Here is a 24,388-nt window from a genome sequence, read left to right on the forward strand (position 1 = left end):
GCAGACTTCAACTCTAAATACTTCAGCTAATAACAAGGGATTCTCCATAACCACAATTCCATATTACATTTAAGAAAATTAATAATGTCATATCTAATATCCTGCCCACTTTTAAATTTCCTTAGTTATTCCAAAAAAGTTTGTTTTTAATAATTGTTTTAAACTGTGATCCAATCAAGATTCACGTATTGCTTTTGGTTGATCTCTTTTTAGTTTCTTTTAATGTGGAGCATTCCCACATCATTGATCTTTTGAAGTCTATGTGTTGTCTTGAATGGATATGTTATGGATATGTTTGTTTCCTTTCATTGTTGCTAACCTTGTTCTACCTACCCTTATTGTTTCCTATAAATTGGAAGTTTGATCTAGTCTGGAGGCTTGATGGATTTGGGTTAAGTAATTTTTTGGCCAGAACCTTTCATCGGTGATGCTGTGTACTCTGTATTGCATCATGCCAGGAGGCATGTAACGTGAGGATGTCCTACTATTCATGATGTTAAGCGTGGTCCTCAGTTAAGGTATCAATTGCCACATTTCTTACTGTTGTCAGTAGTAACTAGTCATCTTTAAGGTGATTGTTTGGTATATTGTGAATGTCTTGTTCCCAACAATTTTTTTACCTGGTGGTTTTCACATTTTGATCGAATTTTCTTTTATAATTCTATAAAATCTTCATATGGTTCTAAAACCAAAAGTATAACATAAGGTACATGAAAATAAGTTTAACTTTCTTTCCTGTCCCCTTCATCTCCCTTCCTTTATATGTAACCATTTTAATTAGTTTTTAGATTATCCTTTTTTTGTTGTATTTTAAAAATACAAATATATCTGTAAATATGCAAAGATACTCCCATTCCTTCTCTTAGATATAAAAAAAAACATTCTATTGTGTACCTTTCATAGTTCACTTATATCCAGGAGACCACTTCATAGCAGTGTAGAGAGATCTTTAGAAGGGTTTTTCTAAAACGTGTATATTTGTGCATCCATTTGTGTATATTCATGTCCTTCCTGTGCTTGAAGCCATTCAGTGGTACCTCACCTCCCTTGGGATAAAGTCCAAACCTCTTACAAGGCTTAAAAAGCCCTTTATCTTCGGGCTTCTGCACATGTCTCCAGCCTTACTTCATCCCCCAGCATGCGTATGTGCACGCGTGCACACACACACGCACACAGTGCATAATTACTGCCATATTGAATTGCCGCCCCCCCCACCTTTTTTTGGCTTTTGAAATTTATTAAAATTGGTTACTTTTTAATTGGTTTGACTTCCCTGAATGAACCACAAGCAGACCCCTGGTTTTGCATGTGATGCTCCTGTCTGCATAGGCTGTTCCTTCTCTTTGTCCTCACCATTCATCCTGTAGGCCTGAGCTTAAACATATTTCTGGAAGCCTTCCGTAGCCCGAGTCTCAGTTAGTTGCCCTTCTTATGTGCTGACCCAACACCATCTGTTTATCATTGTTTTGGTATTCATTGTACAGTGTTCTGATTGTTTACTTATATGCCTTCCTCTGTTAGTCCATGAGTTCTGTGAGCACAGGAGCCCTGGCTCACAGGATATGAGAGCCCCAGTGCCACCTGGCATTTAGAAGGCATTTAGTAAATATTGACTGAAAGTGGCAGAAAGGCACAAGCGCAGACATGCATTGCAATACCATAAGACCTAAAACTTAAATGGAATTTGCTCAGATGTGGTGATCTGAGCAGAAAACATGAGTTGCCTTATTCATTGTGGAGCCGTAGGTGGAGTCCAGACCAGTCTGTGTGGGAGCCTCTAGGTCACCCTGGGATGGTACTGGCTCATGGCCTGGGCTGAGAGCCAGAGAGGGGCACCACCAGCTGCTCTTCCTGAGAGACGGAGAGGTTGGCAGGGCCTGGGGGAAGGGCTAGAGATGAGAAAGTGGCGTCAGCCTGTAATTTCCAGGGTGGTAGGAATGGTTCCTGTGAGGAGGACCTGGTGGAAGGAGCTGAGCTAGGGAAGAAGAGCTTCTACATGGGAGCAAGTGCTCAGGCCCCCACTTGGTGGAGCATCTCTTACGGAGATGGCCCTTCTTGATGTTTCTGGGCCTGGGGTTTACAGGATGCCCAGGCCGAGGAGGAGATCAAACAGGAGATGAATACACTGCAGCAGAAGCTCAATGAGCAGCAGAGTGTACTCCAGCGTATTGCTGCCCCTAACATGAAAGCCATGGAAAAGCTGGAAAGTGTCCGAGACAAGTTCCAGGAGACCTCAGATGGTAAGATTTTTCCCTTTTACTTGGGTCTAAGGTGAAGGCAGAAGGCCGGAATTACAGCAAGGGCCTGTTACATATCACAGCAGCTCCCCTTTTTACGAGCTTTCTTACTTGAAATTCCCAAGAGCCCTAAACAGTAGGGGTTAATTACCACACTTGTTTTATAGAGTATAAAACTGCTGAGGTTCAGAGGGGGTGAATGACCCACCCAAAGTCACATAGCCCCTACCTACTACAGCATATCTGGCCTTGGTTTCCTGGACCTGTCTTTCCCATCCACCCTCATCCACTCAGCATGCCCTCACTGGCCCCTGCATGTATTCAGTCCTACCACCAGGCTTTTGCTTACATGGTTGCTGGCTAACAAGCCCTTTCTATGCAAATCTAGCTTGACCATCACCTACCTGAGCCCAGGGAAGAATTCATATTTTTGTGGCTCCAAGCCCATGTTTCTTCGTTTATACTATGTGGCTGGCCCACTGGTGATGGATGGGTGGTTGTGGGATCGTTTTCCTGGGACCCTCCCCAGACATTCCTCTCCCTTTGGGATGTCCCTGCTCTGCGGATTGTCATTTGCAGGTCATTCTTGCCAGGGTATGGTCCTCAGCCTTGGCAGAGCCTGGGCACTGAGGAGTCACCTGTCTTTCCCTTGTGGCAGAATTTGAGGCAGCCCGAAAGCGAGCCAAGAAAGCCAAGCAGGCATTCGAACAGATCAAGAAGGAGCGCTTTGACCGCTTCAATGCTTGTTTTGAATCCGTGGCCACCAACATTGATGAGATCTACAAGGCCCTATCCCGCAACAGCAGTGCCCAGGTAGGCTGGAGCCCCTTACCCGGCTAGCCCCTACCATCCTGTTGCCCTTCCCTTTAGGCATCCTGTCCCCATCCTCATTTAGCTGCAGACCCAGACCCAGATTCTGATCCATCTGCCTTCTCCCTAGGCATTCCTGGGCCCTGAGAACCCTGAGGAGCCCTACTTGGATGGCATCAACTACAATTGCGTGGCTCCTGGCAAACGCTTCCGGCCAATGGACAACTTGTCAGGGGGGGAGAAAACAGTGGCAGCTCTGGCCTTGCTCTTTGCCATCCACAGGTAAGGCTGCTCCTCCCAGGGCAGATGGCGGAGAGACTGAACTGAGGCCACCAGAGGCTCTGGGGCCCAAGGATATGCAGAGATCTGCAGAGGTGAAGATGTTCTGGTGGAATCTGGATTGCATCCCTATTTCCCTACCTACTACAGCATATCTGGCCTTGGTTTCCTGGACCTGTCTTTCCCATCCACCCTCATCCACTCAGCATGCCCTCACTGGCCCCTGCATGTATTCAGTCCTACCACCAGGCTTTTGCTTACATGGTTGCTGGCTAACAAGCCCTTTCTATGCAAATCTAGCTTGACTGTCACCTACCACACCTTCACATCTCATTTTCCTCCTCCTGTTCCTCTAGGAAGCCTGCTTTGCCCACTATGGCATACCCTGATCTCCCCCTCCTGAATGCCAATAGTACTTGAGTCTGACCCCCACAACTTAGTACTTGATTGTACAGCGTCATTCAGCGAGCATTTCTTGAAGGCTGCTCTGTACCAGACTCTGTTGGGGGATTAGGAACACAGATGAGTCAGACATGGTCTCTGTCCTTGAGGAGCTCATGATCTAGTGAAAGCCAGATGTGTAAACAGCAAGCTAAGTGTCGTAACTGGATGAGCGTGTGTGCTGTGGATGCACAGAGGAGGGATACCAACCCAGTCTGGGGGAGGGTCTGGGTGGTCAGGGAAGGCTTTTGAGGGCAGGTAACACTTGAGCAGGAAATGCAAAGGATGAGTAGAAGATAGCCAAGAGACCAGGAGGCATTCTAGGCAGAGGGTGCAGCACGTGCAGAGAGGCAGGGAGACAGCAGCGTGTGCAGGTGGGTGGGGAGAACCTTCAGGTAGCTTGGACAGTGTGGCCAGAGCCTAGGACTGCTTTATCTCCCCAGCAAGTCTGGAAGCTCTGGAGAGAACCATGTCCTCTCCTGGTTCTGTAGGTTCCTGGAGCACAGGGTTGGATGCACAGGAGGGCTCAGTTGGTATACTGGCCTTTGGGGGCTCAGGCAACATTATGACCTGGGGTTTTTAGTCTCTGAAGAAGTGGAGGGGGATGCTGGCCTGTGTGATGGGCCCTGGGGCTTTCCCGCCCCACCCCTGCCCCCATCAGTGTCAGCTCACTTACTGGTTCCCTCCCAGCTACAAGCCAGCCCCCTTCTTCGTCCTGGATGAGATCGATGCTGCCTTGGATAACACCAACATTGGCAAGGTGGGTGCAAGGAAAGTGGGGCCCGGGAGGGAGGCCCCTAGCTTGGGGCTGGGTTTCAGGGAGCAACTCCTGAGTGTGCTCTAGCCGTTCCTGCTGCCTGCTCTCTGTGCCTGGGAGGCTGGGCCCAGGGTCATTCACGCCGTGCTAGTCAGTGGCCTCTCAGCCTCTTTTCCCCCAACCCTTCACCCCTTACCCCACCCCCTCTGCCTCTGGTTCTGACTGGAAAACACAAGGGAGTGTTAGGGCTTCAGCCCTGCTAAGTGCCCGGCGGCCCCTCCCACAGGTGGCAAATTACATCAAGGAGCAGTCGACTTGCAACTTCCAGGCCATCGTCATCTCTCTCAAGGAGGAGTTCTACACCAAGGCTGAGAGCCTCATTGGAGTCTACCCCGAGGTAGGGCGGGCCTGGCTCAGGAGCCAGCCCCACTCCCTGCCTGACTCCCCAGGGCAGGAAGGGAAGGCTGCAGTGGAGGGCCATGGGGGTGGGGGAGCATAGGGACTCAGGTCCTGAACAACCATCTGGGCTTGTTGGAGCCCTGCCCTTGAGGCTTAGCCAGCCCAGCTGGGCAGGGCCATTGCGTCTGGGGACAGGTGGAACGGCCAGGCAGAGGCAGCCAGACAGCAGAGAAAAGGAGGAGAATGCAGAGGTAGGCAGGGAGAGAAGGCACATGGGACCGAGCACATCCTCTCACACCCAGAGAGAACCATTGCTTGGGCTTTGGGCAGGTATGTAGGGAGGAGGGTTTGAGGCCCCCAGTCCTGGGGCGCTAGACCCCCTCCCTCCCTTAATTCTCTCCTTACAATTTCATTTTTCTTTTTCTCCCTCCTCCTTCAGCAAGGGGACTGTGTGATCAGCAAAGTCCTGACCTTCGACCTCACCAAGTACCCAGATGCCAACCCCAACCCCAATGAGCAGTAGCAGTAGTTCTGCCCTCCTGCCCTGTCTGGATCCCTAAGCTTCCCCTCTCCCAATCTCTCGATACTTGGCTCCCAACCTTCCCCTACCTCCTGTCCCTGTTTGGTATAGTCATGGGATTTAGGCACTGCTGTCAAGCATGAAGAGGAACAGAGGTGATGTTAGGTCTGGAGCAAAAATTCCTGAGCTACAGGGAGCATCCTGGCCTTTGGAAGGAGGTGCTGAGCTGAACTGAGCCGAACAGGGCCATCTGTCCATTCTTTCTTCCCTCCCCCCGCCTTCCCCTCCCCAGGCCCCCCTCCTATCACCCATAACCATAGGTCCCTTGGGCCTCTTGCATCTTGCTTGTGTGTGGGTATGTATGTGTGTATATATGTGTCTGCGTGTGTGCATGTGGGTGTGTTAGCACAATAATAAAGATATCGGAGATTCATTTTAGAAGGAGCCTAGGCTGAACTTGATTCTAAGAGAGCTTAGTATGACAGCACCCCAGAGCTGGGCAAAGGTATTCAGGACCTCATAGGAATCAGTCATGTGAAACTGCCCTCATTTCACTGATTCGTGTGTTCATTCGTGTGTTTATCAGACATATATCGAGCACTCTTTATTTGTCAGGCTCTATTCTAGAAATACAGAGCTGAATCAGACATGATCTCTACCCTCCTACTGAGGAGATGCAGTAGGTTCATGATTTCCCATGGTCAGCTGAATTCTATGTATATGTACTTTGAGAAGAGGATGATCACCTCCAGGCTTCCTGGAGAAGGTCACATATGAGCTGAACCTTGACAAATTGGTAGGATTTGCTTGGGCACTAGGAGCAGAGCCTGGGCTCTGGGGACAGACAGTTGTGGGTTCTCGTCCTTTTTTAAGTCACTAATCTGATGTTGAGCAAGTCATTTGACCTTTCTGTGCCTCAGTTTCCTCATCTGTAAAATGGGGCTAACAATATTACCTACCTCATAGGATTTAATGATGTCAAGCTCCTCACTGGGGGCCTTATCCCTGCTTGGAGCCCACTAGGTGCCGACCCCTCAGAATACAAGCCTTCTCATACCTAGACCCCTGTGGGCTCTGATCCCAATTGTTAGGGACAGAAAGAGCCTCCAAATCTGGAAGATACTGGATGCCTAGCTTTTTGAGAAAGTTCCAGGGCACCAGTGGGGTTTATCTGGTAAGTGAAGGGCCTAAGGAAGCCTATAGCTTCAATCGTGTGGTAACCAGGTGCCTGGGCCCCAACCTGGGTTGTGAGGAAGTCGGGGAGAGGTAGCCTGGGCCACATCCCGGCCGAATGTGTGTGAAGTTCCTTTTGGGAACTAACTGTGTCAGCTGTAGGGACCGTGCAGAGGCAGCAGAGCCTGCTGCCATGAGGTCAGCCTTTGCTCGTTCATGTACACTGTCAGACCATCACCTTGTTCTGATTGTATACTGCATTTTTGTTTTTTAAAAGTTAAGTCAGTTCTGATTACTCAAGTAATGCATGAATCCATTCTCTTAAGACATTAGATTTATAAATAAAGGTAGCCTCATTTGACTACCATTCCCCATCCCCCTCTAAACTGCTATCGTGTGTGTTGTACATCCATCTAGACTGTTTTTAAGACTTTTACGTATATAATTCATTGAAAATACTGTTGTGTATTTAATACAAATGGCATATTGAGTCGTTCTACAGTTTGCTTTCTTCAATTTAACGATGTTTTTGAGATCTATGCATGTTTTTACAAAATGTAGATTCAATTCATCCTTTGTAATGGCTATATAGACTGCCATTATAGGACTCTATCACATCTTCCCATTTCTTTTGTGATAGATAGTTAAGACTGTTTTCTCTTTTTGCTATTACGGAATACTACACAGGAACAACACGTGTGTGTGTGTGTGCGTGTGTGTATGAGTTTACCTAGGGTTGCTTCCTAGGTTGAACTGCAGAGTCATAGGCTATTTATATTTTTGTTTTAAATAGATACTTCCAAATTGCCCTCCTGTACTATTTACTCAATATTTTCCTGAGGTTGTCTTAGGTATAATGTTGTTACCTACTTCAGTTTCATCCTAGGTAGTGATATCCGTGAAACCACGGGTTTGATATGCTAATTATGTATTTTTCTAATACATATTAAAAGGCATAACTCAAATTTGTCTGTGTTCAACCAAAGAAGTCACATACCACCAGTGGTACGTGTGCTATAGTTTGGGAAATGCTGGCATATCTGAAAGAGCACAGTCTGGGAGTCACCCTGGTTCAAATCCTAGCTGTAGAAACTTCAGCTCGTTACTTCACCTCCCTGAATCTCAGTTTCCTTGCATAGGAAAGGAGGTCATATGTGCCTACTTTGCAGCAGTGTAGGCAAGATGAAGTGAAATACATTTGAAGCAATTTGGCTGGCACTTAGATTATCACAGGCCTTTCAAGGTAGCAGTTACTATTCTCCTCACTTTACAGTTGAGGATACTGAGGCCCAGGAAGGTTAATGACCAAGCTACCAGATAACAGTAAGGGTTTGAACTCAGGCCCTCCGCTTCAGTCTTGTGCTTTCCCCGCTGCGAGGATGGTTATCAACCTTGGCTGTGCACCAGAATCACTTGTGAAGCTTTTTCTTTTTCCTTTTTAAAAATCAAAGCAATATATACACTGATTAGAAGGTGAAATAGTACAGAAGGGCTTATAATAAAAAGCAGCTGTTCCCTGCTGCACCTCCATGTCCAAAAGGATGTGGAGCTCCTTGCTCTGGTCCCGCCTCTGAAAGTCTAATTCAGTAGGTGTGGATAATAATCTGGATAATAATCCTTACCTCACAGGGTGGAAAGGATTAGATGACATGCCTTGGGCTGAAGCCCTGGCCCACAGGAACACAAATGTGACAAAGGACTTAGGTCCTGGGGATCAGAGAGGTGAGAGGCCTTGTCCTAGAGCCCAGTGGTTCGTTGGCAGAGCCTAGACTTAACCAGGAGGATCGCTGTGCTTGCCCAGTGCTTTGCCCACTGTGCCACACTGCCTCCTATCATCACAGGGCAACATGTGCTGAGTGAAGGCTGTAGTCAGATGAGAGCCAACACCACAGTGTTGCCAAGAGTAGGCTATGTCCAAATAGAATCTCTAGGGCTAGTTGGATGGCACTAGGCTGACTCCCTTATACTCTGGACCCAGTAGCCTTGGTCTAGGGAGTTTAAGAAAACTCCATGGCAGTGTTTACCTTTAACTGGGCACTTCACTCTAGGAATCTCGTGTTGTGCGCCAGGGACACAAACAGGAGTTCAATCTTTACCCCGCCTTTGAGGAGCTCACTAGTTGGAGGCAATTCATAGAACAGCCTTTAACCATACAGTGTGATAGCACTCTTGACGGGAGCATTGAAAACTGAGGAGTATCTAGCTTAAATGTAAAGGTTCCGGGAAGGCATCCTCTAGTCTAGGAGGTGACACCTGAGCTGAGTCTCGAGAGACTGGTAGGAACCATCCAGTTGAAGTAGAGGGAATTTCCAGGTTGTGGAGACAGTATGCACAAAGACCTGAAGGCAAGAAATGGCAAAACAGTTCCAAACTCCTGAAACAAGTTTTACTGAGGTGGGGAAGAGCAGCAGGAAGTAAAGCTGGAGAAGTATTCGAGAGCCAGAAATTTGAAGAGGGGAGTAAGAGCCTGGCGACAGAGTTCAGATTTACTTTCTTGGGACAGTGTGGTTCCCAAACTGGCTGTGCACCAGAGACGCATGGAGCATCCCAGGCCCCAGCCTCTAAACATTCAATTTCTGTAATGGATGGGGCCTCAGGATCTTGAGTGCTTAGAAAAGTCAGCATGTGAGTGTAGGGTACAGCCAGGTTTGGGAACTAGCTGTAGGCAGTGTGGGAGCCACTGAATGGTTTTAGGAGACTGTGTCAGATGAGAACTTAATAAGCCTTTTTCTGGTCAGCCAGTATGGAAATGGTTTAGGTCAGATGTGCATGCTGTATGCTGCCAGACCTGTGGTTTCCCTGTTGCTCAACTACTCACTGTATTGGCTTGTTTTGTCTCTGAATAAGCTAAAAGCACCACAAGGATGGGCCTGGGGTTATCTTGCTACTGGTATATCCCCAGCAAAAAGCACAGTGCCTAACCCAAAACAGGCACCCAGTAAATAGTTTTTGAGTGAGTGAGTGCGTGAATGAATGCACTTGTGAGGGAGAGAATGGAGACAGGGAGATCAGTTAGGAAACTACTGAGAAGACTAGGAGGACTACTCAAGGGCAACAGCAGTGAGAATGGGTTGGAGGCAACAAAAGTGAGCTGTAAAGGGAAGGTGATGAGCTGGACTTCGTGACTGATTATTGGATGTGGAGAGTGACTGAGAGGATAAATGAATGTCCATCAGTAGCCCACATTCCTACCCTATCCCAGTCATTTTCCTCTTTCCTCATCCATCTAAGTCAGAATCTCCTTCCAGCCTCAGCAACTGGAACTCCTCCCCTAAGTTAAACATTCTGTGTGCTGTGTGGTCTTCCCCCCCCCCCCCCGCCCAGCCTCCCAGCCATTGATTCATTCATCCAGTTCAATAAATCTTGGCTAAGCACCTCCTGTATGCAGTGAGGCTCTTCCAAGCCAGGACTCTGACTCCCTCTTTCCTACCTCAAGAGATGTTTTTGAGGGCTTCCCCAGGTAAGACTCCCATCCCTTAGACCGTAACCTAAAGTGAGATGCCTAGATGTCAGACCTGTAAGGGAACTTACAGACTTTGTCCAACTCCCTCCTGAGGCCCTGGGAGGGGAAGGAGCTTGCCCAAGGCCCCATTACAAGAAAGTGTCAGAGCCAGAACTGGAACCTAAGTTCCTTTTCCACATCACTCCTAGAGCCTTGATCTCTCCCATCACAGATCAGGACAAGCAGAGGTGGCCAGGGAGAAGGCGGGACTTAGGTTGGCCTTGAAGGTCAGTGTACTGGACAGGCCAAACAAGAAGCTTGCCAATTACACTGCCCCCTTCTGGAAACCCTCAGCAAACCTGCCATGCCCACAGTCCCTTCTAAGGGGTTTCTTAAGCATGAGTTGCCATGCTCTGTACCATGTGACCTCACAATCCTGGCCACAGATGTTTAGTTTGGGATAGTATCTGACTTGAGGATAGCCAATCTCTAGGTCGCAGCCTATGAGGTGGACTGATGTAAGAACTCCACCTCGTAGGGATGGCCTGCATTAAATAGCCTCCAGGGAGGCTAGATGTGAGGCATTCAGAAGTGAACAATTAATTAGAATTTAGTGAGACAGAAGTGGTGGTGGTGAATGAGGGGTGCCAGAAGCGAAACAGCAAAAGCAAGGAGAAAGCTGCAGGGACCATAGATGTTTATTATCGTGAGAACATGGGGCCGCAAGGTAGCAGAAGCCATGAAGCAGCAAGACAACAATGGGCCAAAAGGACAAAGAAGCCATGAAGCAATAGGAGCCACAATGTAGCAGGAGCCACGAGGAACAGAAACCATGAGGCAGAACCCTGAATCTGAGATCCATGAAGCAGCAGAAGGTTCAAACGGAAAAGATCCACGAGGTAGCAGAAGTGATGAGACTGTAAGAGCCACAAGGTAGCCAGGCAGCAGGAATCGAAGAGGCTGCAGGATTTATAAGGCAAACAGAAGCTACAACACAGAGAAGCCCTGGATTCATTAGAACTGAAGCCCCAGAAGCCAGGAAGCTGTGGGAGCCAGGAGGCCCAGAAGCTGTGAGGCCCCCAAAGGCCAAGGGCTAGAGAGGAGGGGAGCAGAGGGAAAAGAAAGAAAGAAAGAAAGATAAAAGGTAGTCAGTAGCAGTAGGAGGAATATAAATACAGCCAGAAAGAAGTTGAGTCACCATTTTGGGAAGCACTAGAGAAGGGAGCAACAGATGCCTGCAGCTGAGGGGGTGATGAGATAAGCCAGGCTCTAGAGCTGCTTTGGATCATGAACCATTTTCGAGTTTCTGTTCCTCCATGAGGCTGCCTGTGTAGCTGTTCTTGTCTTCCTTATTTCCCTGTGAATGCTTCAATAAATCTCCATCACTAACCTGAGTGTGTGTGTTCTTGTAATCTGAAAGAAGTGAACATTGTGGTGTGCACTGTAGATGGGTGGAGAGCAGGGCACGAGGGCCTTCCCCAAGTGGGTTTGAAACAAGACACAGGTGGGAATTCACTCTGTCGCATAACCTCACTGGCACAGGCACTTCTCATTCATTTACTTATTGGCTTCTTTTTCTCATTCATCCACTCATCATTCCTTTGTTCGCCTATTCATGCATAACTCATTCATTCACTTATTCACCCAGGCTTCAGTATAAGCATTCACTCATTTGTTTGCTCATTTGTTCTTTCCTGGATCCACTCAGTCATCACTTGCACCCATGTGGCCAGCAGGCATACACTGAGTTCTTGCATCATGTCAGGCCCTGTGCTCAATCCTAGGAATTTGCAGTTTAATCAGGGACTCAGATGAATAAGCAAGCACCAAGAGCGAGAGATTATGTAGCAGAAGTCTAAATGAGGCAGGGAGAGAATATAGGACCATTCCTATGTGGGGTGGGGCAGGATGGAGGGAGTACTCAGGAAAGCTTTTATAGAGAAGGGGGCACTTGAACGGAATCTTGAAGGAAGAGTTGGTGTTTACCATGTAGAAAGGGGATATGGAACATTCCAAGCAGAGGAGCTGCCTAAGCAAAGTTATATGAAAAGTTTGGAAATGCATGAATTTTGGGGAGAGTGGGCATTGTCCCATGCGGTAGAAGATGTGGAAGCCAGGCATTTGAGCTCACCTTTGACCCTATTGGCAGTGGGAGGCTGTGGAAGGGTTTGAAGCAGGAAAGTAAGTCAGATGGGTATTTTAGGAAGATCACTCTGGTAACTGGCGTGAAAGATGGTTGTAGGCATGAAACACTGACCCAAGCAATATACTTGAAAGAACATGTAAGTGTCATAATTAGAGGCATGAATGAAGACTCGAGAGTCCCTGAGGAGAGAGGAAAAGGGTTCTCCCAGGGGACTAAGGAAGACTTTTTGGAGGAGGAATTTGAGCTGAGCCTTGAAAAATAGGATTCCAACTGGTGGAGATGAGTGAGGGCTTTTCAGGCCTGGGAGACGTGAAAACAAGCAAGGAGGTGGGTGTAAATATGGCAACTTCAGGCTAACAAATATCCCAGTTTGGCTGCAGCAGAGCTGTATCTAAGGGAGAGGCAGGAAGGGAGACTGTCAAAGTTTTTTTGTATTCTGCCATTAGGTCTGCAGCGACAAGGGAATTTGGAGGGAGGGCATAAGTGGTGGACAGGAGTGTCCTTTTTCTGTGTTTTTCAAAATTAATTTTAATGCGTTCATCTTAAAATAGAAGTAATGTGTGCATATTTAGAAGACAAGTCAATAAACTTAAATCAGTACAAAAGGACACTGAAAAGTGAGAGTCTACAGCCCCACTCCCACTAGACCACTTTTAGTTATTAGCAGCCACTTCTAGTTATTTCTTCTGATTGTTACCTCCATATCTAAATGTTATGTGAGCTATGTGAACATTTGTCTCTCATCAATTTCAGACATTAACCCATTGCTGTCCTGCTATGTAGGACAAATGAGGATTTAGATCACTTACACCAAGTTCAACTCTCGTCTTCTCTGCTTCTAATAGAATTGAGTTTCTGTACAAGATACTTTTCAGAATTTAAGTAGCACCTTTCTTTCCTTGTCTGTGAATTAGAGACAGTATTTCTTGACCAGAACTTTGTTAGATGAGAATATCTTCTTTTTTTTTCCCCTTCTCCACTGTCAACCTCCCCAACTTCTGCCATCTGGTCTTTTATTATTGTCAAAGTTGATAACACTGAATTCTGTAATCACGATTTAAGTTTTTTTGTATGTGTGTTGCCAATAGTTTGATAGTTTGATTTGAAAAGTTGAAAAGCAATAAGCGATTATATTAATGTGACTGTAAATATTGTTCATTGAGGAAGCCATTTAATGTACTTTTTAATTTTTCCTTGTAGTTTTTCATTTCTTCCTCACATTTCTAATACTCTTTATCTTTCACTATTTTAATTTATCATGTATTCCATATTTTTTGTTCTCAAAATCTCTCTTCCATTAAGTATTCCATCAAGCCTACTTTTTTTTTTTTTTTTTAATCTTCTTCTAAGAGAACTTCTTCCTGGAACCCTCTATACTCTTTCTCAGATCTGGACTAGTTGCTCTCTAGGCCTGATGCATGGCTGTCATTTCAAGACCTTCCTTCACTGCTTTCCTTGGTTAAATCCACCATTTGCTGGCTCCCAGGGGTTTTTTTGTTTGTTTGTTTTCCATTGTTTTGATGGAGCACATCCTCAAGTAACTTTCTCAGAAAAGTTTGTAGAGTTAGACCTCCTGAGTCTTTGCATGTCTGAAAATAGCTTTATTCCATCCTTATACTTGGCTATAGAGTTTGAGGTTCAACATCATTTTCCCACAGAACTTTGAAGGCATTACTCCACTTCCTTCTAGCATCCAATTTTGATGATAAAAAGTCTGATATCAGTCTGAATCTCATTGCTTTATAGTAACTTTCCCCATATCTTTTTTTTTTTTTCTTTCTCCTTCAAGGATCTCAATGACACAAATGTTAGATCTCTTGTTACAGTTTCACAGGTGCCTAAGGTTCTGTTCACTATTTTTTCCAGTCTTTTCTGTTTTTCAGATTGGGTAATTTCTATTCTGTATCCAAGTTCACTGATTCCTTACCATGTTCTCTCCATTTTGATGTTAGCCGATCCATTGAGGTTTTTGTTTTGGTTATTGTATTTTTCACTTCTAAAATTTCCATTTGGTCTTCTTTTTATCTTCTGTTTCTTTACTGACAGTTTCTATTCATTTGTTTTAAGCATGTTCCTAATTGTACATTGCATTTTTATGATGGCTCCTTAAAAACCCTTGTCAGATCATTTTTAATATATCAGTGTTGGAGTCTATCAAGTGTCTTTTCTCATTTAAGTTGAGATTTTCTTGGTACTTGGTATGATGAATAATTTTATGTTGAAACCTGGGCATTCTTTTTCAGCTTCCCTCCTCAGACACTGTTCCAGCAGTGAGAGAGGGGACAGTGCCTCATTACTACCAGGTGGGTGTGGAAGTCTAGGATCCCCTCCTACTGGCAAGCCAGAAGGAGGGTATTCTCATTACTCTTTGGGTGAGGATATGGGAGTTCCAGCTCCCTACTCAACCTTCTCTGAGAGCACCCCAGCAGGAAGGGGAAGGGGTGACTTCTCAGCCAGTAAGGGTACAAGTCTAAGCTCCCCACTTGGCATTTGCACAGTTTTTTCTGTGGTATTTGGCTGGAGTGAAGTGGTTATTATCTAACTGCCACCTTCTCCAGCACCAAATCTGGAGTGTGCGAGTAAAAAAGCAAACTGAAGGAACTCACCACCATGTCACTTCTCTACTGCCAAGGTCTCCAGCCTGTTTGCCTTCTTCTCTTCACCTTTCTGAGTCTTATTATGTTTATATACAGTGCCCCAGGATTTTAGCTGTACTTGGGGAGAGGAATAGGGAAAAGTACTTCATCTACCTTCCCCCACCCCAAACTTTAAATAGTACTTTAAAAAAATTATATTCTTGGTGTTTTGAGATTTTATAATTATGTGTTTAGGTTTGGGTATTTGTCATTCATTGTGCTGGTCACTGGTTAGGTCCCTTCATTGTGAAGTTCTTTAGGAAATTCTTTTATTTATTTAATATGTTCCTCTCTTCCATTTTCTTTGTTCTCTCCTGGAACAACTCCTGAATTGATCTTTTGTAGTTTTCAATCTGGTCTCTCCCTCAATCTCATTTTCCCTCCCTCCCTAGCTCTCCCCCTCTCTTACTTTTGTTTTCATTTACTTTTTGGGAGATTTAACTTTATCTTCCAACTCTTCTATTGAATTTCTTTTCATTTTGGCAATCACATTTTAAACTCTCCAAACATCCATTCGTGTTCCTTTTCCTTTCTTACAGCATCCTATTTTTGCTTAATGGATGTACTAGTATCTTGAATCTCTCTGGGTATAATAGAGGTATTTTCTATTATTTTCCTTTCAAAAAATATGTTTCCTTTGGGATTAGTTTTACCCTGTTTGCTTATTTTGGTCTCTTTTAATTTGCAGTCATTTCTCAAATGCCTGGTAATCCATGGTTGTAGCATTTAATCCATTTAAGAATGTAGCAACAAATATCTGATTGGGAGCTCTGTGTATGGGGGGACAGTGCTAGGTGACCAATGGCTTTCCTTTAGGATGATTGGAAGAGAACTGACTGCTATGCTACAGAATCCTCGAATGCTAGAATGTGAAGATCTTTTCTCTGAGGTTGTTCAGTTTTCTTAGTTAAGAACCCTCTGGGTTTTGCCTAATGGGTAGACACCTGGGTGCTGTGAATTGTACATAAGGGGGTGGGTTAACTGTTCGATATACAGGCTTCCAATTAATCTCCCTGTTTTCAACCCAACATCTCACTCACACTTTACATCATGCCTGACATTGTTAAGACCCAAGACTCCAGGCTTCTGCAGAAAAAGATCAACTCCTTCCTCGGTGGCATCATCTCCATGCATACTCCAGGCTTTGGCTTCCTCCACCATGCTCCATCAGTTGCCATTCCTCCATTACTTTCTATCTTCCAGAAATGTGTTGAAATCTCTCTTTTGCTGATGGACCTGCTCTCATTATCTTCCTCATTGTGTTTTTATACCTTTTTAAAAAATTCCTTTACTATCATTTTAGCAAGGTCTCAGGTGGGAGTGGAGATAAACACATGGTAAGTCTGCCATCTTGACCTGGAAATCTACTAGTCTACTTACAACTGTTTGTTTTTAATTTTTCTGGTAATTATCTTAATATCTCTAAATAATATACAGGTTTTTTCTATTTATCACTTTTAGGCATTATCTGTTGACTTCCTGCTATTTAAATCAGCCAACTACCCTCCTCCCATGCCCCCAATATAGCTCTATTGTTAATTATATATTCTCTATTCCTTACCTTCGTACCTTTAAATAATAGACTTATGCTGCTTTCAGTCTCTCAGCTTCTGTCATTTATACTTTTACTTTTATGTTAATGAGATTAATAACATTTACATTCTGCTCTATAACCATAATTAAGTCATCCATACTTAGCTGACAGGTCACTCTAAAAGTTTAAAGTCAATAAAGTGTTTATGTTATTATAATTATGTAAATGTTGTTCCCTGAAGCTCCAATTAGTGTACTAGGATTACATTTCTTTTCTTATGCAGTTTTTTTTTCCTGGAGTTTCTAATTGCCTTTCTTTTTTCCTTGCATTGTCTGACTTTATCTCCTTCTTAAATTGTTCCAAATTCTCAAGGAAAGTATAAAATCATTTGAATCCCCTTTTTTCCCAGATACCTTCCTCCTGGGAGCCCTCCGTCTTCCTGCTCCAATTTGGACTGATTGCTCTGTAGGCCTGCAGCGCAACTGTCATCCTGGGACGTCCCTTCATTACTCTTCTGGGCTGGACCCAATCTTTCCTGGACCCCATATCTTCCTCTTTCTTAGTTTACTCCTTTGTAGTGGACTTTGTGGTTGTTTTCCAATATCCATTCCTCTCCTCCCCCATTGTATAACAACTATACAATTTTGAGTGGGATTGAACCCACTGCCAGCTCTAGGTATAGGCCTTTATTGGTAGAAACCAATCTGAGTAATCATGCCCCATTCCCACAGTGATGATTGGTTCAGAGATGATCCAGTCACACTGAAGTTTAGGACTTTTGTTCAGTTTTTGAGGGAAGAGGTGGCCTGTCTTCCCTTGGATATGAACAAAGAAGCATGTAGCCTGGTTGCTGCTGTTGGCCATCTTGTGAACATGCAGAAGGCGTACCTGAGGATGGAGCTGACAAATGGAGGAGGCAAAAGAAGCACAGAGAAATGGAACCATATTGCTGATCATACCGTGCCTAAAGTCTGCCCTGCCTACAGACTTATCAGTTAAGTGACTCAATAAATTACGTTTATTATTTAAGCCAGCTTGAGTCGAGTTTTATATTGCTTGCACCTGAAAGCATTCTTTCTGTGGTCTTCCTTTAGAGAAGGAATAAGTACATTTTTGGTTATATAAGGTACTAAGAGGGAAGCATTTTTGTAAGTAAGTATGGGAAGAAGGGTACATATGGATGTTGGACAACCAAAAGAGTGAACTCTAGTGGCTGCCTAGCATCTAAATCCTCATTCTGTTTGGGAGATTACTCCCCTCCTGTGAGTCTTGGTGGGAGGCAGGGCTTCACTTCCTACCGTGGAAACTGAAGGAGGTCAGAAACTTCCTTTCCCTGTCCACCAGGCGGCAAGGGCTGAATACTCTGTTCATGGCCTTGAATCTAGGGCCAAAAGTACAGGGGAGAGGGGAATATGCAAAATTAACAGATGGATGATAGATTAGGGGAATATATTTGCAAGGTGTAAAACTGGCAAAAGATTAGTAACTAAAAAAAGAAGATAGTAAACCCAATAGGAAAATGGGCAAAAGATAGGAAGAGTAACTAACAAACAGAGAATCTTGAATTTACACAAGGGGAAACTTGAATATATTAAGACATTTTCAACTCTGCTAATAATTAGAAAAATGAGAATTAAGATAGAAATTGCTACAAGAATGGCAACATGTAGAAAGTCAGGTATTGTCAGATGCTGATGAGGATGTGAGGAGAAAAGGAAAATCGTGGGTGGGAGCATAAATGGAAACAGGTATTCCAGAGACTAATTTGGCAATACTTCCCGGAGTTCAGTAGGTGTAGACCGTACAACATAGCAACTGCACTCCTGAATATATATTCCAAGAAATAGATACCTGGGAAATTCTTCTCCAGGTCCTTAAGGAAATACAGTTGAGGTTATTTGTTCTAGCATTGTTTGTGGTGGTGAAGAATTGGGATCAATCCAGGTGTCCATCACCATGGGACCAGATAAGCAAACTGGTATATTTATAGGATGCAAAATATAAAGCAATCAAAAGAAATGAGCTAAATTCACTAGAGTCACACAGATAGATCTCCAAAGGCTAGTGTGGACTGAAAAGGTGAATGAGATTTACAGCATAACACCATTTATGTAACTGTAAAACAACACTATTTTCATGGATATGCATATACCAAAATAAACATATGGAAGATGGGTTGGAAGTGTATATACATGAAATACAGTTGAGTAGCACACTGAGGTGGACAGTAGAATGGGAGTGGGAATGGAAATTGAAAGGGAAAAGAGATAATACAATGAAATAAAGCAAAAGAGGGGCCTTGGATAAACTGAGGAAAACAATACCATGGACTGAAGAGCATGAGTAACAACACAATGCCAAAGTTGACCACAAATCAATGAGAACGAACAGGAGGATGGCCAGAGTTTATGTGTGGTGGCGTGTGGTGGCAGGACAACATCCCAGGGCTCCAGCTGTGGGGATAAGCAGGACCAGTAGCAGCATTCTCACCTGGCTGTTCCCACAGTGTGGCTTTAGCTGTGGCTTCTCCTGCCCGCGTCCCCAGATTTCTGTGAAATACCTAATAACCTTGTAATAAATCCCTTTTCTGCTTAAGTTAACTAGAATCAGTTTCTGTTACCGGCATCCAAGAATCCTGAGACACGATGCATTTTGGTGGAGAACATCCTCAAGTAACTTCTTAAGAAAGGTAAAATTTGGGGTCTTTGCATACCTGAAAATGTGGCATTATTTTACCTTCATATCTGGATGATAGCTTGGCTTTAGAATTCTATGATCAAAATATTTTTTCTTCTGAATGTTGAAGGTATTGCATTTCGTGTGTAGTGTTGCTGATTAGATGTCGGGTGCTAATATGATTCTCATTCCTTTCTTGGCGACCTGTTTTCCGCACTTCAGGAAGCTTACTTTTTTTTTCTCCCTTCTTGTGTTTTGAAATATGTCAGTGATGAGCACAGGAGTGTGTTCTTCTCCTGTCTGTTTTGCTGGGCATCTGGTGGCTGGGCTCTTTCAATCTGAAGACTCGTGTTCCTCTCCTCTGAGAAATGACTGTTTTATTTCTTTGTTAATTTTCTCTCCTGTATTTTTTCTGTTCTCTCATTCTAGACCTCATATCAGTTGGTGTTGGATCTTCTGGATGATCATCTTAGTCTTTTCATTTTATGTCATATTTTCCATGTCTTTGTTTTTTTACTCTGCAGTCTGGGACATTTTCTTGAATTTATCTTCTAGCCTACTTTTTTATTTTGGCAGTCATTTTAAATTTCTGAGCACTCTTTCTTATTCTCCAAAGGTGCCTTTTTTCATAGCATCCTTTTCTTTAATGGATGCAATATCTTCTGTGAGTGTGTGCTTAATAGAGCTTTACTGGAGTCTTGGGGATAATAGATGATAATTACCAAGCCAGGAAGGAAAATTATAAATGGATGATCAGATATTACCTCTCTGAGAGAATACCACCCATGCCCCTCTGAATGAGGCTACATACTGGCTGTCCTTCTCCTTAGCCCCCAACACTGATACCATGTGTGGGCAAGATGATCATCCAACAACCAGATAGTTTTTGGCCGTATGCTCCCTACCAGAAGTTCAGATCTCTAGCTCTCACCTTGACATCAGAGAGACAAGGTCACTGTTCTGTTCACCACTCCCAGGCCAACATGAGGCAATTGTAATAGTCAGCAGCACATTATGTAGGGTGGATTGTTTTTTAACATTAAATAATATATATAGTGGAGACGACAATCCAGTCTAGTTCCTTTTTACAGTCTTTCCTTCAACAGGAGTCAACAGCAATCCAAGCCTGCAGATCTCTTGGTGTAGTCCAAACTGAGCATCTTCTGTGAACAAAATATGCACACACATCTCTCAGGAGCAAGTAATTTTCAGGGCCAGTCCAGTCCAAACCCATGTTTGAGATAAAAAATGAACTCAGTGGAAGCATAATGCTGTTAAAGTGCACTCAAATTATGTCACTGCTCAGAACATTTAATATTTTAATCAGAGTGGATTACATTTGCTGAATGCTTACTCTGTACCTGGCACCTGAATTACCTTCATTTCATGAAGAGGGAAATTGAGGTTCCCAGGTGTCACTTGCCAGGGTCACAGAGCTAATAAATGGCAGACAGGAAATTGCACCAGGACTGTCTAACTGTAGTCAACCTCTGTAACTGCTGCACAGTGCTGTACTGGTTTCCACCAGCCATGTTACCGCTGATGGTGATAGCACAATTTTCTCTAAGATCGGGGGTGGATTCCTGAGATACCTTAGTCTAAGTAGCAAGTTTGTTCTGCTAAGTTTGCTTCCAAGGTGAATTGATGTCCTTTCCTCTGGAGACAGAAAACTGCTGCCAGCTTCTATTTTTTTTTTCCTAATGTTTTCCTTTCACAGAAACCATAACACTTCTAAATTTTAATTTTTCATCAAAGTAACACTTGCATATACTTAAAAAAAAATACAGTGGTGCTAAAGAACTCATAAGAAAACCCAGCAATATCTGGGTTTTCTCCCACTGCAAGTCCCACTTCGTAGAGGCAACTGCATTAAACGATTTTTACCAGCCATTGGCTGTTTCTTCTGGCATTTACCACTCCCAACCCCCTTCTCCTTTGTCATCTCCCAGTCAGAGGCTGAAGAGCCAGACTTTCTTAACCTCCCTTGCAGCTGGAGATGGTTATGTGTCCCAGTTATGGCCATGAGAAGTTTGCTGGGGAGAGGGGGCTTCTGAAGAGGCTTTTGCTGACGCTGTCCCTTTCCTTCTTCTCTCTACCTTGACTACAGTCGTGCTGCCTGGAGCTGTGACAGCAATCTTGTGACTGTGAGGAGATGAGCATGAGGATGAAGATACAGCACATGAAGGAAGAAACAGAGCCTGGCTCCCCGATGGCATCACTGCGCAGCCGAACCCGTGCCACACTTATGTTAATAATAAACTAACTTCCCGAAAAATAAATAAATAAATGAATGAGTAAAGCCATAAGTGTTTAAGCTGCTGTCAGTTTGGTTTTGTGTTACTTTGTAACTGAAAGGATTTTTAACTGCAGCACCACCAGGCTCCTATACAACATGTTTATGCTACTATTTTTTTTATTGGAGTATAGTTGACATACAATATGATATTGCTACTATTTCTTAGCAATTTGAGACATCTCTCGACAACTCATTATAGTAGGAGAGGATTTTATCCCCCTCCACACACACATCCCTATATCCCCTCCCTTCACTCTTTACAATATGTTTACATATTTTTAAAATTTTTTAAAGTTTATTTTGAGGGAGAGAGCACGAGCAGGGGAAGGGCAGAGACAGAATCCCAAGTAGGCTCCGCCCAGTCAGCACAGAGCCAACATGGGGCTTGAACTCACAAACTGCCAGATCATGACCTGAGCAGAAACCAAGAGTCAGATGCTTAATCGACTGAGCTACCCAGGTGCCCTGGCCAGTATGTTTATATCCCAATTTCTAGTAAATAAGTAGTTGCTAAAGAGCCAAGAAATGTACTATAATTACCTGGATTTATTTTCCTGTGTGTGTGTGTCCCTGAACTTCATAATTGCTTGGTAATTTTTTTTTTTTTTTTTTTTTTGCTTGAGATAGGCACACCCTTAGTTCTTCCCGTTGGCTTCATCAGTCCGCTCATAAACCAATTAGCGTTTTTTTCACAAATGTTCAAACCTGTCACCCATTGATTTAAGAAGGAACCAATGAACCTGGGTGGTTCAGTCGGTTAAGCGTTCCACTTAGGCTCAGGTCATGATTTCATGGTTCGTGAGTTGGAGCCCCACGTCGGGCTCTGTGCCGACAGCTCAGAGCCTGGAGCCTGCTTCGGATTCTGTGTCTCCTTCTCTCCGCTAGTTCATTACTCCTCTCCCTCTCACGCTGTGTGTGTTTCTCTCAAAAACATTGAAAAAGAAGAAACCAATGAAAAGTTGATTGGTTGGAAGCCTGTGTAAGAGGCAGAGGTTGGTCAAGTCCACTACTAAACTTTCCCTTAAGGTGACAGATGTGCCCCACACATTCTACTGGAGGACTCCTAAGTCCAGAAAGCGGAGGTTCTGCACTGGGACTGTTTGATTTCTTTAGGAAACCCTCTGTACTTCAAGTGCAGATGTTTCGCTTTTGATTTCTACCAACAAACATGGGGAAGGGCAGAGGGAGGGTGGGGAGGCAACTGTTCCAACACATACTTTCAATTCTTCTCTCAGGGGCTCTTCATTTCCTGCCCACCATCAGGATAGCTCTTTTGTGCCAGAGTCTCACCAGGATTTTGCAGGGTAGACCAGGGCTCTCCTTTGCAGGTCCCCCTTCCACATGTGGGCTGTGCCTCTACCCTTCCCTGTCCTGCTTTCTCAGGTACCACCCTTCAAGTCCCTTTCTGCTTGCCAGAAAGTTGGTGAAATCTCACTCCCATTGATGGGGCCTCCTCCAGCTTTTTTTGGAGACGTGGGTTATACATGATCCCTTTCCTCTTATTTCATAGGGTCTCAGGAATTAGAGGAGGCAGATGTATTCCACCTTCTGAATGGAAGTGAGAATGTGAATTTTTAGCTGCCCCAGATTATTTAGATATGCCCCCAAGTGTGTAGACCAACATTTGTGAACCACTAGCAATGCAAAAAGCCTGGGTTTGGAAATCTGATTAATTTGAGTTTGAATTCTGACTCTCTGACCTCCTTACTCAAGTCACATCCACGGGCTTCAATTTTCTCCCCTACAAAATGGGAATAATAATGTCTATCTGAAAGAGTTCTGGGAAGATTTTCTTGGCTACTGTGTGTAAAGCATCCAACATAGCCCTCAACAGACAGAAGCTGTTCAAAATAAGAGTGATCACTCCTTAATGGGAGCAAGTGATTGGAAAGATTTGAGTCAGGTTTTAAAAGAGCCTCAGACAGCAGGATGTATTCTTGTGACACTGAGGAGTCACTTGAACCTGAAGAATATGCCAGATTGTTCCCTCAGTCTGGTGTGGGGAGGAAGAAAGAAGCCCTTGGACCAGCAGCTCTTGGGTTAAAATCTTCGTCTGCATCTGAGTTATTTGTAACCCGTTGTCATGGCAACAAGTTTGGCAAGCGAGCCAGTGCTGCAAGCTCCTGACAGTAGGAAGGGGAGGGCAGTGGGAGAAGATGGAAGATTTGGAAGGGGGTCGTCTGTGACCAGCGCCTCAATTTCCTCTGATTTGTCTGGAAGATTCTGCTGGAGATGAGGGTGAGCGTCCTCCAGGGAGAATCATTGGACATTGGAGAGTCTCCTTCTCAATCTCCTGATATACCAGATGTGAAAATAGGCCCAGAGAGGTCCAGCGGCTGGCTCAATGCCACACAGTAAGTCAGGGATGGAAATAGGACCAGACTTTTTAAAAAGAAGACTCAGGGTCATAGAACTGAGGCATAAAAAACATGGAGAGGGCCTTTGGAAACATTTCATCCATGTTTCCACCAACACACCCATGCTTTTATTGTTGTTGTTCATATGGAAGTCCTGGGACCCAGAGTGGGTGAGAACTGACTCATGGTCACACAGCAACTCAGGTGCTGATCTGAGAGGAGAACTCAGAGGCCACAGGCCTCCCAGGCCTGGATACTACCTGGGGGAGGTGGCTGTCTTGGGTTCATGATTCAGAGAGGCTCTTCACTGCTGACTGCCAAGACACAGCCTCCCAGGGTAAGATTCATTTGACTGCCTTGGCCTCTGACCCCCTCAAATCCAAGATACATGTGTTCAGGTCACAGTTTCCCTTCCCACACACCTTCTGCAAGTATGTATTTCCCACTGCCACTGGCAATGCTGTTGCACAAATGGCAGCCCAGCCCCACCCCACCCCACCCTGAACCAAATCCACCTGCCACATGTCTCCCTGTCCTAATCACCCACAGGGCTAGGCACTTCTTGTACATTTTTTTATGTGATTAATTCCTCACAATTATCATTCTCTGCCTAAGTTAGCAGGAAGAATTCTAGCCATATTTCTTTTTTCTTTTTCTCTTTTAAGTAGGTTCCACACCCAATGTG

General features: G+C 44.5%; 1 protein-coding gene across 9 annotated transcripts in view; it reads left to right on the forward strand.

Moving 5' to 3' along the window:
- SMC1A (structural maintenance of chromosomes 1A) overlaps nt 1-21,369 on the forward strand; it is a 46,943-nt gene extending 25,574 nt beyond the window's left edge. For 3 of the 9 annotated variants that reach the window (XR_008418263.1, XR_002076930.2, XR_008418262.1), the window contains 8 exons: nt 2,084-2,240; nt 2,896-3,050; nt 3,178-3,329; nt 4,458-4,527; nt 4,811-4,921; nt 17,161-17,368; nt 18,971-19,063; nt 21,158-21,369. Coding sequence is in view for 6 of the 9 variants with exons in the window: in XM_053891589.1 (XP_053747564.1) it covers nt 2,084-2,240; nt 2,896-3,050; nt 3,178-3,329; nt 4,458-4,527; nt 4,811-4,921; nt 17,161-17,373 (858 nt within the window). In the remaining 3 variants the exon portion in view is untranslated. Of the gene's footprint in view, nt 1-2,083; nt 2,241-2,895; nt 3,051-3,177; nt 3,330-4,457; nt 4,528-4,810; nt 4,922-5,362; nt 11,448-16,783; nt 17,404-18,970; nt 19,064-21,157 lie in introns of those variants that run through there. The other 6 variants (XM_053891589.1, XM_053891590.1, XM_019438425.2 and 3 more) reach the window with 6 other exon arrangements.
- The last annotated feature ends 3,019 nt before the right edge of the window (nt 21,370-24,388 follow it).

This window comes from Panthera pardus, unplaced genomic scaffold (genome assembly GCF_024362965.1).
Source record: "Panthera pardus isolate Hobbes unplaced genomic scaffold, ASM2436296v1 HiC_scaffold_27, whole genome shotgun sequence".
Lineage (NCBI taxonomy): Eukaryota > Metazoa > Chordata > Mammalia > Carnivora > Felidae > Panthera > Panthera pardus.